Source organism: Magnolia sinica, chromosome 4, assembly GCF_029962835.1.
Source record: "Magnolia sinica isolate HGM2019 chromosome 4, MsV1, whole genome shotgun sequence".
NCBI lineage: Eukaryota > Viridiplantae > Streptophyta > Magnoliopsida > Magnoliales > Magnoliaceae > Magnolia > Magnolia sinica.
The window spans coordinates 58,460,347-58,478,028 of NC_080576.1; the positions used below are offsets into that span (position 1 = coordinate 58,460,347).

The 17,682-nt window shown below is 40.7% G+C and overlaps 1 protein-coding gene across 2 annotated transcripts; it reads left to right on the top strand.

The window, feature by feature from the left end:
- The first annotated feature begins 292 nt into the window (after positions 1–292).
- On the top strand, positions 293–5,611 carry LOC131243141 (ethylene-responsive transcription factor RAP2-7-like). 2 transcript variants are annotated; one of them, XM_058242271.1, is made up of 11 exons: positions 294–515; positions 809–1,653; positions 1,798–1,823; positions 1,943–1,973; positions 2,083–2,170; positions 2,285–2,430; positions 2,741–2,785; positions 2,896–2,999; positions 3,103–3,239; positions 3,793–3,891; positions 5,193–5,611. In XM_058242271.1, the coding sequence occupies exons 2-11, from the start codon at positions 1,064–1,066 to the stop codon at positions 5,409–5,411; spliced, it is 1,485 nt and encodes a 494-aa protein (XP_058098254.1). In that variant the 5' UTR covers positions 294–515; positions 809–1,063; the 3' UTR covers positions 5,412–5,611. The 2 variants fall into 2 exon arrangements, with proteins under 2 accessions (XP_058098255.1, XP_058098254.1); XM_058242272.1 differs by lacking the exon at positions 2,741–2,785 and having other exon boundaries at positions 293–515.
- Positions 5,612–17,682: the final 12,071 nt, after the last annotated feature.

A 17,682-nucleotide genomic window follows, 5' to 3' on the forward strand; every position in this document is an offset into this window, starting at 1 on the left:
GTAGAATTACAATAATATCGTGCAACGAGAGATGGGAAAGCAAATTATCGGGAGAGATTGAAGTGCATGATATTTCGGGACGAAACCAACAAAAGAAGGTCCAAAATTCAGACGAAGGAGAAATTCTGCGGACAAAAACATGAACGTGATGACCGGAGGGACCGGTTTTTACCGGATGGTGTGGGAGAGTGAGTAGAGATCATTTCTCTGTCTTTCTATGTTTTATTTTTTATTTTTTACTTTTTGCTAATAAAATTGGAGAAGCAATTGCTACATGTTCCTTCAGACGTCCCATCTTAGGCCCTCTTGGCCCTGGTCGGCTCTGATCTCTCCCTCTCTCTCTCTCTTTCTTTCTTCTCTAACGTTATCTCGACTCATTCATATACTCTTGTCTCTCTAACATTCAATGGAACTCAGACCATCGTCGGTCTGGATTTCAGGACGAGCCAACCCCAAACGATCTCTCTCTAAGCCCATCATCTCCTCCGCTCCTTGATGAATGCGATTCTTCCAAGGTTCGTTTCTTCTTCCCCCCCCTTCCTTTCTTTTACTTTTGAGAGAGAGAGAGAGAGAGAGAGAGAGAGGGACTTAACATGAGGTCTCTTCGATCTGTCTTTGCATATTGATTTCCTCCAGCTTTTCAGTTCACTTGTGCTTTTGATTTGTATTTTAATTCGATTTCATTATATTTCCTTCCTCTTTCTCTATTTATTATATTGATTTTCTAATCTTCGAAATTCCGGATCGGATCGGACGATTGAATTCCGTTTTGCATTTATGCTTTTTTCTTTCTATCTTTTTTATTTAGGCTGTCGATCACTTGCTCTCACTCAAATAAGGGCATAGACAAGAGAAGCTTCTTTTGAAAAAGCAATCCATGTAAATGAGTGTAACAGAGATTTCAGAGACTTCTGCAAATGCTCTATAGAAACCTCTCCCCCTTATCTTCCCATTACCTTTACCTGCTCTGGCTCTTCTTCCTCAAATAAAATCCTTCCATCATCTTCTACCTAAAATAATAATAATAATAATATTAATAAATAAATATAAAAAATCAGCTCTGATGTTCGATCTCAATGTCGTCACCGAACCTGCCTGTGAAGAACAAGTGGTGGTGACTGGTAAGCTTCTCGACACTCCCGGCGGCCTATACCATATGGATGATTCCGGCACGTCGAATTCCTCCGTGGTCAATGCCGAGGCATCGAGCAATGGTGGTGGCGACGACGATTCATGCTCGACCCATTCTGCCAAGCGCAGCAATATCTTCGCCTTCAGCTTCGATATCCTGAAAAAGAGGGGTGATGATGATGTTGCCGTTGAAGATGACAATGACGATGATGAAGAAGACAATGGTGTTTCTCCGCAGTTGAGTTTTATCACCAGGCAGCTCTTCCCGGCACCGCTGGGCGGAGGCGGCTTCTGCTCATCGGCTTCTTCCTCATCATCCTCGTCGCGGCCACATTGGGCAGATATAACTTTCTGTCGCGCTGATGCTTCTGGGCAGGCCGAGGTTAAGGTGGTGCAGCCACTGCCACTGCCACAGCAGCAGCAGCAGGTGAAGAAGAGTCGCCGTGGGCCTCGGTCAAGAAGCTCTCAGTACCGAGGAGTTACATTCTACCGAAGAACAGGAAGATGGGAATCACATATCTGGTTAGTAATTCAATATCGATCTGCCCGTTTTATTGAATTGAAATCAAGTAGAAATTTTCTTTTCTATTTTTGCCTTGAACGGTTGCCGTTTTTTTTTTTTTTTTTTTTTTTTTTTTTTTTTTTTTTTTAAATTTTTGGGTACAGGGATTGTGGGAAGCAAGTTTATTTGGGTGAGGATATTTTGCTCTCTTTGATTGCATTGACTTGAGAAAATAATTGAAATTTTTTAATTTTATTTGTCAGATTGTTTTAATGGTTTGTGATGAATTTGTATGTTGGGTTTTGGTAGGGGGATTTGACACTGCTCATGCTGCTGCTCGGTAATTGTCATTTTGGACGAAGGCCCTGTTGTTTGTTGATGATTCTTTGTTGAACTTTTTTAGACTGGTTTTCCAGAATTTTTATTTGGGCAAACCACCCTAATTTCAGGGCCTATGATCGAGCCGCCATTAAGTTCAGGGGAGTTGATGCGGACATCAATTTCAACCTTAGTGATTATGACGAAGATCTGAAACAGGTAAGAGTCTAGGTTTGTGGTCATTCCAATCTTCTTCTTTCTCCTTTCTTTTATTTCAATGTCTGATTTGAGGGGTGTCATGGCTAAATGGTATAGTTGTTATGGATTTTTCAGATGAGGAACCTGACTAAGGAAGAATTCGTGCACATTCTCCGTCGTCAGAGCACTGGATTCTCAAGGGGGAGTTCAAAATACAGAGGTGTAACACTGCACAAATGCGGCAGATGGGAAGCTCGAATGGGGCAGTTCCTTGGCAAGAAGTGAGAGTCCCTGGATCCAATTCATCTTTATAGACAATCATCTCTTAAATGTAGATTTTTTTGGTGCATAGTTCAGTGTCATCATCTTGAACTTGAAATTGGGTTTTGGAACTTGTAACCAGGGTCTTTTAGCTCCTCTGTAAAAACATCAAGCTAAGCTGTCTAGCTAAAATAGCATAAAAACCTCTTCTTTTCTCCCCCTTTTTGTTGGAACCCTCTATTTATAAAAAGCTTCTGATCAACAACCTAGAATTTTCTAAAAGCCTTGGGAATCCTGTCTTCATCAATGGAACATTATGCTTGCGTGCAGGTACATATATCTTGGACTATTCGACAGTGAAGTAGAAGCTGCAAGGTCTAATTAATCATGAATTTTTCTCTATGATGATGAATTTCGTTACCCTGAATCTCAATCTTTAATGGTTCCATCCAACTTGAATTCCCCTCTTTTCTTTTGGACTTCAGGGCTTATGACAAGGCGGCTATAAAATGTAATGGAAGGGAAGCTGTTACCAATTTTGAACCGAGTACATATGAAGGAGAGATAGCTGTGGAGGCTGATTCTGGAGGTATTGTTCAAATCAAATGATCCTGTTTTATTTACTCAAGAACAATTCTTTACGTGCTAACTGGAAGCCTATGAATGAATCTTTTAATATGTTTTTGATACAGGAACTGTCCACAATCTCGATCTGAACCTGGGGATTTCCCCCCCTTCTTTTGCCCATGGTTCGAAGGAGAGTGATAGTTTGGCTGGCTTCCATTTTCATTGCAGCCCTTTTGAGGTGCCTGAAAACAGGAAAACTAGGGTAATCGACACATACTTGCGAGTTTTTATGTATGTCAATTTGATATCTGAACATGGAAAAATGAACCTTTTCTTACTACTATCTATTGTTAATGAAGCTTGTCTTATGACCCCAAATTTATTAATTCTTAGATGATGATGATGATCTATTGTTCATGAAGGGAAAATGATTTTTATCAGATCCTGATGCTTTTCCCATATACATGCCTAATGGAACCTGCTATGCATAGCTAATATTTCTTCTTTAGAAGTTCACTTCTGCTAGAACATTTCCCAAATTAGTTTATCAACAGATCTAATTAAAAAGCTTGTGAAATTAATTAGAATGCCAATCAATCTCATCTCTTTACAGGGTTCTCATCATTGATGGATACTTTGCTGCTGCACATGTTAACTTTGTAGATATTGATTGATCTCTAACTTGTTTTGGGCCTTCTTTCCAACATGCAGATACTGAACCTTGTTGATACTGAGTGTCATTCTGGAAGTCTACTTGTTAATTCATGTTGTCTCACATAAAAGCTAGTTTTAAGTGACAGTTTTTCTATTGACAGGCTGAGAACCCAACTTCAGTACCTCAATGCTTGACCATGGCACCTGAGCATCCTCCTGTGTGGACTGGTCTCTATCCTGGTTTCTTTCCCAACTTTGAGGTAATCTCCTGCCTATTTTACTTCTCGTTTCTTATTGCAATTTCTTTGCTGATGTAGCTTTCCTCAAGCATTGGGTGAACCAAGATGGACATTAATGCTGCTAGAAAATCGACTGAGCCTCATCTTGAGTTGTTCCTGTTGTTATCATTAGCACACCACATAGATTACACCTCTTAAGGGATATATCGATCGTCATTGGCATTTGTGTCTTGTCTTCACTTTCAAAATCTCGGATGCCTTTCCCAGTACTCTACTCCTTTTGACTACTGGTGGTTTACCAAAGAAATTGCAGTTTTGGAAAATCTTATTAATGTGATTTGGCTTATTAAGAAATCTTATACCATCCGATTCAACCTGGGATACATTAGATTTGATCAATTGAGAGCAACAGTTGTTAATCCGTCAAAAAAAAGAAAAAAGAAAAAGAAAAAAGAAAAATCAGAAAAGAAAAAAGAAAAAAGGAAATAAAGAAAGAAAGAAAGAAAAACAACAGTTGGAATATCAATTTGAGGATACAGTTTCCCAATTATCATGCTTAGCTAAACTTTTGAAGATATATTCGGCAGGAAGCTTCACCCTTTTGGCCTTTGAATGTTGTTGAGCCTGTGGAAGACTCTAGTTCCTTTTATGATTTTGATCAAAAGAAAGGAAAACCAAAAATAAAAATAAAAAATAATAATAATAAAAGAAAAGAAAAAGAAAGAAATAGAAGGAAAAAGAAAGGAGAGAAAGGAAACGCATCTGTCCTTGATTCTCATCAAACTTTCAAGGAACACTGAAACAAATTCTCATCGTGTTACAGCTCAACTGCCACAAAAATTTGCCATTATGTTTGTTGATCTATGGCTGGGAATTATAATTTCTGAATTTTCCTGCATGGTTAATTAGGCAGAGAGTGCTTTTGACTTTTAATTTTCTTTTTGGTTTTGTTTTGCTTTGCTTTTTGGTTGTTTGAATTCTCTTTCACAGGCACGGATTCATCAACTCAATATTTGCCAATGCATTCATTTTTATTTTTATTTTTTTTATTTTTGATTGTGGTATGACCAATTAATTAGTAGATCTTGGTTTACGTGACTGTAACAATGATGTTACCGTTCTTAGGGAGTCCTTGGGCCAAGGTACACCATAAAATGGTGGATGGTGCAGAGTGTTTATTTTTATTTTTATTTTTTCAATTTCATATTTTTATTTTTTCTGGTGGATTCCGGCCCTTGGATCATAGAAGATCCTCATATCATGCTGCTGGATGGGCAGTCTTATCTGTTTAATGACATATGCAATATGGTATAAAATTACAGGGAAGAGTGATGGAGAAGAGGGTGGAAGCTGGTTCGCCGATCTTCTCTAACTGGGCTTGGCAACAGCATGGCTCTACCCCATCAATGCCACTCTTCTCTTCTGCAGCATCATCAGGATTCTCTACCGTGACTACCACTGCAACAACAGCTGCCCTTCCTCCTCCACCCCCTCCCACTACCAATCGCCATTTCCCGCCTCACTACTATTACAGGAGCTGAAAGCAGACTTGGAGACTTTACACGAGACATTGAACGTTGAAAAAGAAAAAGAAAAAAACAAACGCGTGTTTAATTCATACATATTTCTAAGCTTATACCCAAGTATACTTACCATATATTGCAATCCTATTAAATGTATGTGATGTGTTTTAGACCCTTCTGGGAATTTCCAGGCCAATTAGACTATATTTCTAGGCCTACACTTCCAGTATACTAAATAGCTATGCTAGCCATACACCACATGCACGCACACACCCGCATATGTATCCTGCAATTATTTTTATGAATGTTATGGTATAAATGTGGCTAGGACTCTATAGTAATATCAGAGGTTTAGGAGGGCAAAACTGGGGTGCTTGAGAATACTCTCCTGATTATAAAGTAATAGTATGAACTTGCATGTATTCCTCGGCCTTGCTTTTGCTGTATACTCTGTTATTTATGCATATACCTGCTTCTCTCGTCCGTGTGGAAAAGAGAAGCGTTAAGGGCAGAAAGCTCATTACAGTCTTCAGCTTCGTCAAAAGGCTCTATTTGAAGCAGGGTTTTGATAGGACGCGGACTCCACATCACATGTACCAATGGTCATGGATGTCAGAGAGATCGAGGCCATTCATGAGGCAGTCTTGTGCACTGCAAACATGCCCTGGAGAGAGAAAAAGGAGGGGTCCACTGACACTTGTTTGATAGTAAAAAGGGTCACTTGATGACTCTTTTACCATTAATTTTGGTAGGTGGCATTTTTTTTTTGTGGTGTACACTAAACTGAAGAACGGGCTGGATCTCTCTTACCATTCCATAAAAACAGCCCTATGCAGTTCCGCCCGTCGCTCTTTTGGTTTAAAAATAAAATAAAATGCGGGAGCGGATTGGCTAGTGTTGACGTCACCAAGTTCTGTGGGTCTCATCATAAGGTACGTGTTATATCCAAACCGTCCGTTCATTGGGTGAGCTCGTTGTAATGCTTAGCCGATATATAAGACAGATCGATAGATTAAGTGGACCACACTGTAAAAAGTAGTGGAGGATTGAACGTCTATTGAAACCCTTTTGGGCGTCACAAAAGTTTTGGATATATATATATATATATATATAGTGTGGAGGATTGAACGTCTATTGAAACCCTTTTGGGCGTCACAGAAGTTTTGGATCAGTATGATATATATATATATATATATTTCATATCTTCATCCAGGCCCTCGAGACGTTATGAACAGATCGGATGGAAAATAAACATTATGGTAGGCTCTACGGATGTTTTGATGGTGAGAATCATTGTCCCCACTGCTATTTGTGGTGTGGTCCACTTGAGATTTGGATATGAATATCTTTTGGTCTCATGCTAATGATATGGGAAAATGGTAGAACGGTGTGGATATTGTAAATACATGGCCCATATAACTTTAATCTCCTTTGAACTCGAGGAGCGTGAGCGCTCGTCTGCGCACAACACGTACCCACACCAGCCAGGTCGGTGGTGGCAGGGTACACAAGCCAATCCACTTCCGTTGTGTACAGATTTGGCCTGTACATGGGGTGGGCCCTTCTTGGTATGTAGATGTGTGACAAATCGCGCGCATCAGACAATTGTAGCCGTCGATTCTGTGGACTCTGTAGCTGAAAGTCTGCTATTTATAAGCTTTTCTTTTATCCTATTGCATTTTACCCTGGCGTGGAAGGTCATTCATCCTATGGTTTAGATCGTCCGATCAGAGTCGTCATCGACAATGGGGCCAGATTACATGAGTGGTAGCCCTCTGTTTATTCATGGGGGGTTTTGAAGAATCATCAGCTCTCTCTCGACCCAATACAAAAGTTTCCCGAACGGGCCCGGGCCACCCGTTGGGGCCGGTGAAAGAGGGTCTGTCACCCATTCCTGCGAGTCCATGTATGTACGCCTGACTCGCATAAGCCAACTGTTGGTGGCTTATGCTTTGTCACATCAATCAACTGTCACCGGAATCGTCGCAATGTCGGCAACCGGCACCTGTCGGTCGATCCGGTTTTCCTTAGAAAGGACGTGCAGAAGAAAAAGAAGATCGGCGGAGAACGGTCTGCTGCTCTCTGCTTTTGCTGCTGCTGGTGGTTGGTGCTCCGTCCCTTCGTACGTCTCACTCCCATTACCCGGCGGGCTTTCCTCTCACCTCCTCCGCTGGAGACCTCAATTAGTACGCATGCAAAACCCTATTGTCATACACGTGCCATGCATGTGAAACTAAATTCTAAACAGTAAAAAATGGTGGGACCCACCTTGGGTGGGAATGGCACCCAAAGTTGAAATTCGCTAGACAATCACCGGCCTCTGATAAATGGGCTTTTTTGTTTGTCCGATTTGGACCGTCGACTGCCTCTTCTTTTTTAAAATCATACGTGGGAGCAACATATGTAGTGGCCCATGGTTTGAAGGGTTTATTTTCGAGGAACACCGGTGCCAGGTGTCCAGTTCCGGTGTGCATTTGTATGGATCGTCACACTCCAGCGGGGTATCAAAGCTTTTTTATTTTTATTATTTTCTCGTGTGGCCGTTGGTTTGTGGTCCCGGAGGGTGGTACTTCCTCTCACGAGGGACCTGGGAAGGGGTGTTTGGTGCATGGCACTGGAAGGATTACATCATATGAGATTAAAAAAATATAATTATTACTTATGATAGGGATTTTCCCTCTTACAATGGGGTAAGCTTAACCCTATGCTATGTTTGTAATACGGTGGTACATTAAATGAATATATCCACCATCATTTGAAATTATTGAGAATAACACGTGTTATATCCAAACGGCTCATATATTTTATAACTTCATTTTATGACATGAGCCTAAAAATGAGGCAGACCCAAAACTTATGTGGTCCTGAAAAAGTTTTCAATGGTAGGTATTCAATCCCTACTACTTTCAGTGGTGGGGTCCACTTGAGCTTTAGATCTACCTGGTTATTTGGCCCATGCTCTAAAATGATCTCGAAAAATGGGTGGACGGTGTGGATATAGCCCACACATCATGATGGGACCTACACAACTTGCTAACATTGAGTGGAATTGGCATGGGACCTAATGCAATTCCATCTAATCTAATTCCAAGCTTTTCCATTCTTCTCAAACATTGAGTGGAATTGGCACGAGACCAAATGCAATTCCATCCCACCTAATCCCATCTAATACCATGCGCCAAACGCCCCCTAGTTCTAAGTGCAGCGTTCTTCCAATTTGCTGGTACATACGGTAGAAATGAAAAAGAAGAGATTGGAAGACAAAAACTTCGGTATTCTGAAAGAGTGCCATGGTTAATACGCAGGCACTCCTATATTGTCCGCATGGCACCCTGGTAACTTAAATTAAACAAATTCAAATAGAACCTACCTTAATTTAGATGGATCATTGAACCTGGTTCGTAACAAAGTAATTGTTGGGCATTTAATCGACCATTGAAATGAAATTTTGCTATGGTCGAGGCCGAAAGTTAAAAAGTTAATCACTTAAAGATAGACTTAAGATGCTTTACGATGTCTTTATCTTTAAGGCGATATTTGCACTCTACTAGTGATTAAACCAATTTATAAGAGGGTTACAACAAATTTTCTTCCAGGATACAATAAGCATCTTCTTCAAGACCGGAGAAATGTAGATTTTGGCCTGCAAAACTAAAAAACCGCACCTCGAACACACTTTTACACCTTATACCCTTGACGTCTGTGCTGTTATAGTTTACCCCCTGAAAACTGTTTGCAATTTATTACTTGAAAAATTGTTTGCAGTTTAGTGCCTAAAAACTGTAACTTTTCAAAAAAAATCCAAAACTGAAAATGGAGAAGAAGAAGAAGATGGATAGGAGATTGTTGGAATTGTGATTTTCGAATTGACCTAAAGATGAGTTTATACAGAATCATACGAGACCCTTTTCATGAAAAGACATCTTCTTCCATGGTGTCTTTTTAACAATGGTGGTGTTTTTTCAACAATGGCATCCCTTTACCATTTCAAATTTAAATAATGCTTCATTTATCAAGAGGCACCCGCCATTCATAAATGAATGGTCACCAACAATCACTAAAAGCCACAACTCTTTCTCTAAATTCTCTTTGATAAAATAAAATTATTTTGAAAAAACCTAACAAAATTAGCCAATAGTCCAAATGAACAGTTACCCTCTTATTAGAGTTTAGTATCGCTCCATCCATTATATATTTTTGTGATGAATCCATGGTAGGTTCTGCCGTACGGATGGTTTGATTTGGCTAGCACATGCTTGTTTGCAACTTCTGAGTGCTTGCATTTGAAACATCACACTCTGTCGGAGCATTACCATAAAGTCCCCACTGAAGAATCATATGCTCCGCTTTGGAGTATCGTGATATCCAATGTATATGTTGAATGCATGAACTCAATTCTACATGGTGAGTGATACAGACATCGTAGCTTTGGCACTCAAATATTCATTACACACAATCCCAGTTGTGGGATCCACTGCGGTAGGGCATGTTGCTGCTTTGCTTTTGGCTGCTGGTATGGGGGTGCCAAAATTGGATTTGCAGCTCAAATCAAACCAAAAAACTATGACCCCAAGTGCCATGATAGGGAGACATGTAGTGTATGACCTAGATTTAATGAGATCAGTCGCCTAGTCAGCCACTCGCTCAATGTGTAAATAAGATCAGGTGATATTTAGAGGGTAGGGGTCAGCATTGTACGATGTGTTACACTTTTGCCTTCCATATGAAAGGACTTTTCAATACAGGTCAAGTGAAAATGAGAAAATAATTCTTACAGTCAGTTGTGAAGAATAGCTACAAAACACCTCTCTGAGTGAAGAACTGAATCCAGCGTGCGAGCGTAGACTTAAATTACAGCTAAGATTATCAGTTACTTGATTAACAATACGGATTACACTACGGAATGTAAATGGAAAGCTGAAAGTAAATGATTACACTAAGAAACGTAATTTACTTGGCAAGAAGTAAATGATTACACTACGGAATGTAAAAAGACTGGTAATTGAAAGATGATGTTTAGTTTGATTTGGTTGATATGAGACCTTTCTTCCTGCTGAATTCCTCTGCTATTTATATCTTTACCTCGGCCATCTAGATCCTTCCCACGTTCTAACAGTTACCATAACCATTCAACTCCACAACCTTCTGCTCCTCTTTCTGCCATCTACTCTGTTACCACTCCTTCACGATCGACCATCTTTACAATGACGTGACATTACTTAATGCATTCCAGCTATGTTTTCAAGAAATCTTCTTTGTATATCTCTACAGATCTTCAAAAACATCATGCGGATCAGTACAGATCACACATAACCTACTCTGATTGGTTCTCATGAGGAATTGCGACCATGGGGATGAACATTGCTCCCCCATGTCGCTTCACCTTTGGAAAAAGGTGAAGGCAACAAATGACCCCTCATTAATACGACATTAACTGTTTACACTTGTTGTCACCCCAATAACAATCTCTGGCCAACTTATCACAGTATGTCAGCGACAACAAGCCTTTATCGAAACAAGGGTCGAACCTCGTATCAACACGTATTTTCACATCGTTTCTCACAAAATTATTATTATGACCTACTAAATGTTCTATCACTTCGATCGATATAACTGCCATTTTAGGTCTCCTTCATTCTTACGCTCCCTTATCCCTTTCCGAACATTCAGATTTCAAACTTCAAACTCGTCTTCGACCAATGGCTACCTCATCATCTCCTTCCCCTCCTTTCCCTCAAGGTGATCTCATTAATGTGATGGATGCCCTCTTTGAGAAATGTCTCAATAAAACAGTATTTCAAACGCCTACTAGAGAATACCAATGCCTAGGTCGAATAATTTTTTTTGACAACAGACGTTGATGAAGTTAGCATGATGGATCCCTTGTTCCTAATTTGTCCTGGTGAAACTTTGTTGATTCAATCTGAATTTATCCCCGATTCTGCCAATACTTTGAAGAATCCTCAGTCATGGTCGAAACTACTAACTCTTGAGTGCCAAATATTGTATATTTTCACCTATATTTATACCTTGGTTTTATGAACATGATAGCACTTAATCGATATATTTATACATTTTTTTCTTGCGAGGTGATTTCGAGAAGCATGACTTTAATGCTCAAGATTGCCAAAGCAAGGATGGATCTTTGGAGACCAAGATTGAAGATTTTAAGAGTTCAAGATCCAAGAAAACTAAGTGAAGAAAGAAGAAAATTGAATTTATAATATGCAGAAATTCAGAATTGCTGAACTTGATTGTTTGATTGCATTAAACACACTTCGATTACATCGAAGTAAGTGTTCGATGCCATCGAAGGAAGATCAATCACATCAAAATTTTTAGGAAAAATCAAGCTTGTTGCTGGACAATTAAGTGTAAAGTTCGATTCCATCAAACACTCCTCGATTCTGTCGAAGGCAAGTGTTGATGTCATTGAAGCCAGTTCAATGACATGGAGAATTACTAATTTTCAAGCTCAACTCGTTGGAAAATTTTAGACCAATTTTGATTGCATTGAAGAGCTGTTTGATGAAATCGAAGATTGGGCGATGACATCGAAGGCTACATAGTCCAAAAAGGTGCACAGTTCAAATTCAACTTGAACACCGACCTTCGATGACATCGAAGGTTATGTTCGATGGCATCAAAGGTGTGCAAAGCGTGTAAATTTGAGACGGTTTCCAAAGTCGATCAAACAAAGCCTATATATTTGGGTTTTCCTAGGGATTCTAAACATGAATTAGGGTTAGAGGAATATATAAAGGGTATAGTAGCTTCTAAGGAGTTCTTTCTTCTTCCTTAATTAGTTTTTCATACTTTTCTTTAAGAGTTTTAGCTTAATCATGTCTTTGGTTGACTAATATCTTAGTTAGAGCTAAGAGGTGAAGCTCGTAGCTTGTTCTAATATTTTTCTTACTTTGATTTACATTCATGAAGTTTATGTTAAATATGTCATAGTTATGTTTTAAATTAAAGAAGAATTTTAGATTATTACTTTGATCTATCATCGATTCCAGGCACGGTGAATGCTTAGGAACTTTATGAATGCTTTCTCTCTATTTATGATTATTTGATCTGTAGAATTCTTTGATCTACCTTTGAATATGGGCATGATAGATGCTTAGAACTCTCTACAATCAATGCAACAAGACTGTTATACATGGATCATTACTATGGATGTTCAGAATCTGTTTTGGAACAATTTATGATATTTTAACTGCTCTATCATCCAATTAGATAGATTAAGACTTCAATTCCAGATGAAGCGTTGATTGAATCAAGTAAGGATGCATTAAAGCAACTACAAGTGGATCCTTGGTGCTCTAGTTCCCATAATCTGATAGTTTCAAATCACAATATTTCTTCGATCACAAGTTTTAAGTTTAGTTTTTAGTTCTAATTCTTAATTAATTAAGAGAAATTACACATCTTCAGTCCCTGTGGGTATGACCTTGGTCTCACCAAGATTATTACTGCATCGTGACCCTGCAGTTGGGGTACAAGCGAGTAGGTTTTTGGTTCCATTGCTGGCGATTGCAATATACAATGTTTTTCTAAATTATTTAAGTTCTAAAATTAATTAGGATTAGCTTTTTGCCTATTTTTCTTAGACTTTCTGAATTTGTTTTAGGAACTAACTTAGTTTTCTGTTTTGTAGCATCGAACTTAGTGATTCTTCTTTGGTAACATCCTTCTAACTCTTCTCTTTTCTTTACTTTTTAAATTTCTATTCTAGGATTAGGAAGTTTTAGAACCAGGTGGGTGTGAGTGTTTCATGCCCAAGTGGGTTCGTGGCAACACTCAGTGTCTCTTAAGCGAAAGAGGATTAGTCGAAGGGTTGCCTATCCATCACCTGTTTAGACAACACTTGTGATCCCCTGAGTTAATCGAAGTAATGGCTGCAAATCAACCTCAACATCTAGTTGAGGATGTTCAAGATGAGAATGAGATGCATCACGCTTCCCTGCCTCATACTTTACTAGATTACTTACAAATGGCGAGGGTAAGTACACCTTCCCGCATGGTATTTTCACTTAATGTAGAAAACATGGATTTTAAATTGGGAGTGATACAACTTCTTCCTAAATTTCATGGACTAGACTTTGAAAGTCCTTACTTGCACATTAAAGCCACATTGCACATTCCAAACATGTCTGAAGACACAGTAAGTTGTTTCCTTTCTTATGGAAGGAGAAGGCTAAGTCATGGCTGCACTCCTTAAAGCTGCGATCTATTGACACATGGGTCAAGATGACTTGAGAGTTCCTTAAAAAGTTCTTCCTGGTGTAAGGCCCGTATCTTAGTCCGTACCGTTCCGTAGGCTTCCGCAGTCCTCCCGGTTAAATTTCGGAGATCCGCGACTTGTAATCGGCATTTGCACTCGACCGTCAGTCGCACCCTGTATATCTATGTCGACTCGACTTGAAACTTGTACCCTAGCGACCGCGCCGCCACCATGGTTCCAACGCTGCATCTCATGCGCTGATGCGATACCCATGCCAGGATTTGTGGGCCCGCGTTCATTTCTAGGAAAACGCTGCGCGTTGCGAATCCCAAGAGAATCTCTAACACCTTTCACATCAATAAATCAATCACAAGTCAAGTACATGACCCATCCTTCTCTTATACAAGCCTTACCCAAAGTCAACTCTCTCTCTCCCCACCCATCCCTCTTTCATCCAAAATTCAACTAAGCCCATACCCTCCACGCCATTTTCTACCAACATCCATTCCTTCCTTCCTTTTCATCCCATCACCTTCTCTCTCCATATCATTCCATCCCAAGCTTCCATGAGAGAAAAATTTTAAGGAGAGAAAACTCAAGAGAAGGCCCACCTCCCTACCACCCAAATCTCATCATCCAACCCTCAAAAATCAATCCTAACCATTAAATCTCATCCCTTGGAGCTTTAGAACTCATCGTGGAAGAAGAAGTCCAAGATATAAGGTGGGTGTTTGTAGGATTAGATTGTGATTTTAGTGTTGGGACAAGTGGGGCCTACTGAGTGATGGTATGGATCCTATTTGGGATCCAAGGTGTGGCCAATGGCCTATCATGATTCATATACGTAGATCCATGATGGGGCCATTCTCCATGGACCCCACCATGATGTATATTTGGTTAACAACTTGTAGATGTCATCTAGACCTTAAGTTTGTGGTGGGGATGGTATCCCCACCTTGATTTCCATTTTTTTGGGCCCACATATTTTGGGATCCATCTTGATGTATGTATTGTAACCCAAGGGAGGGCCCATAGTGCTGGGGTCCCTCCATCGCACGCTGTCTCTCTCTCTCTCTCTCTCTCTCTCTCTCTCTCTCTCTCTCTTTTTATCTCTCTTTCATTGTTGATGGCCACCCGATGATTTATATATTGTATCCATTCTGTCCATTTAGTAGACCACACTACAACTCACTTGTGGGGCCCACCCTGCTGCCTGTCCATTTGGACAGGCCTTGATGAAGGAAAAACACAATATCAGCTTTATTCAAAGCCGTTGGTGGGCCACACATGTGGACCCACCTTAAATACATGTGTTGTATGTCAGCACCGTTCATCTGGACGGTGCCATGTGGGCCGTAGCTTGATGTATTACATCCAGGCCATCCAAGGCCTGGATGTTGGACAACAGATATTTAAAAAAAATTTACATAATAAAATACATATATATGATAATATAATATAATATACTATTATATATATATATATATATATATATATTATATGGTGGGCCTCACATGGGACCCACCTCTCTGAAAGCAGATTGGCTGGCATACCGCACACCAGCTATGTGGTTGCTGTAGGTGGGGTAAATCCACACCATCAGTCCATCTGGTGGGACTCACCTCTGGTGTAGTCCAGACCGTCCATCTAGACGGTGGGCCTGGCCACCTCACCAGCTATATAGCTATGTATTGATGTCAATAGGTCCATGGGACCCCTGACCTTGATGTATGTGTTATATCTAAGCCGTTTGTCCGTTCTAGACTGGCGGGGTCCACAATGGTGTGCTGTATATGCACGCCGTCCATCTGAAAGGTGTTGCATGGACCACCCCATGATGTATGCATTGATCCACACCATCTATCAGGTGGACCACACTACAGAAAATAGTGGAGGATTGAACTCCTACCATTAAAACCCCTTTTGGGAGTGCAGAAGTTTTGGATTAGCATGAAATTTGTTTTTCCACTTAAATCAGGTCTTTATGACCTTATGAATAGATTGTATGGAAAATAAACATTATGGTGGGCCCTGGTAATTTTAAGGGTGGAAATCATATCTCCACTGTTATTTGTGGTATGGTCCAGATGATCTTCTGATGTGATTCATTTTTTTCGGTAATGCTCTAAAATGATTTGTTAAATAGATGAATGGTATAAATGGTGCAGCCCATGTGATGCAACCCACCTTGATGTATTTTTGGCCTATCCATAAGGCCCACCTTGACGTATTTATGGCCTATCCATTAAGGCCCACCTTGATGTGATGCATATTAGACCCATATGTGTAAGACCCGTATCCTAGCCCGTACCATTCCATAGGCTTCCGCGGTCCTCTTGGTCAAATTCCGGTGACATGCGGTCTGTTATCAGCATTTGCGAGCGATCCTGAGTCGTGTCCTTTATATCATAGTCGTCTCGACTCGAAACTTATATCCTTGTGACCGCGTCGTCGCCACGGTTCTGATGCTGTGTCTCCCGCACCGATGTGATACTTAGGCTAGGAGATGTGGGCCCGCGTTCAGTTCGAGAAAAACGCCGCGCGTTGCAAATTCCTAGAGAATCTCTACAACATGTCCTATTAATCACATCAATCTTAAGTCAAGTACATCCCATGACAAGCCATCACTCACCCTTACCTTTCCTTACCCAAAGTCAAAGCAACCCATGCTTAACTTCCCCTTTTTACCAACAATTCATGAGAGCCCATACATTCCATCCCATCTCCCTTACATCTCCTCTCTCTCTCTCTCTCTCATTTCTCATTTCATTCCAAGAAAATCCCCATGGGAGGTGGATGTCCAAGCTCTCCATGAGAAGAGCTAGTGTGGCCCACCTTCTAATCACCCAATCCCACCCTCCAAGCTTCATCTCGACTGTTGAAATGCATCTCATGGAGCTCTAGATCGCATTGGTGGAAGGAGGAGTCCAAGATCTAAAGGTGGGTGCTTTCTAGGATTAGATTCATCTCATTTTTCTTGGATTTGATGATTGAGAAACCACATATGGTGGGACCCATCTTGATGTATGATTTGTATGAGGGGCCCATAGTGGTGGGGTCCCTCCGCTACTCCGATCTCTCTCCCTTTCTCTCTCTCTCTCTCTCCCTCTCTCTCCCTCTCTCTTACTATTTTGTGGACCCCACTATGATGTGTGTATGATGCATCCCCCTGGCCATTTGTGCGGCCCACCTTGCTACTGACTGGCGTGGGTAAAGGGGAAAATAATATCAGATTGATCTACATCAGGTGGGCCACGTCCATGTGGGACCCACCTTGAAGTATATGTATCCATATCGTCCAACTCCACGGACGCTGGACGTGGCAGCAATGGAGTGTAAACTGACAGTGAGGTGTGCTAGCCAGCTAACAAATAAATAAATAAATAAAATAAAATAATAAAGTAATAATATATTAATATAATATAGGATATAACATATATATTGTGGTGGCCCACGTGGGACCCACCCGCACAGCAGATTGGCTGGTTACCTCACACCATTATATAGCTGGTGTATTGCCGTCACAAGCTCTGTGGGTCCCATCCACCATCACCATCCTTGGGTGGTCGGACCCACCCCACGTGTGGGGCTGCACATCATGGGTATTATACCCACACCGTCCATCGATGTTGCAGTGGGCTAGTAGCTGCTACAGCTGCTGCTACTGCACGTGCAGTAGCAGCATTTTGCTGCGTGGATCCACACCATCCATTGTTTGAACGGTGGGGCCTACCATGATGCATGTGTTGTATCCATACCGTTCAACCATTTGAGGGATCATTTTATAGGATGGGTCAAATCTCAAGTTCAAGTGGACCCCACCATTTACAAATCGGGACAATGTCATCCACTATTCAAACTTCAATAGGCCACGGTAGCTTCCTATCAAACTGAAATTTATTTTCACTTCATCTATCTCTATGTTAACTTATGAATAGGTTGGATCTCAAACACATCACGGTGGGCCACACCATGCAATCCAGCCATTGATCAGGTGGACCACACCACAAAAGTCAGTGGGGATTGAATGCCTACCATTGAAACTCCTTTTGGGAGTACGAAAGT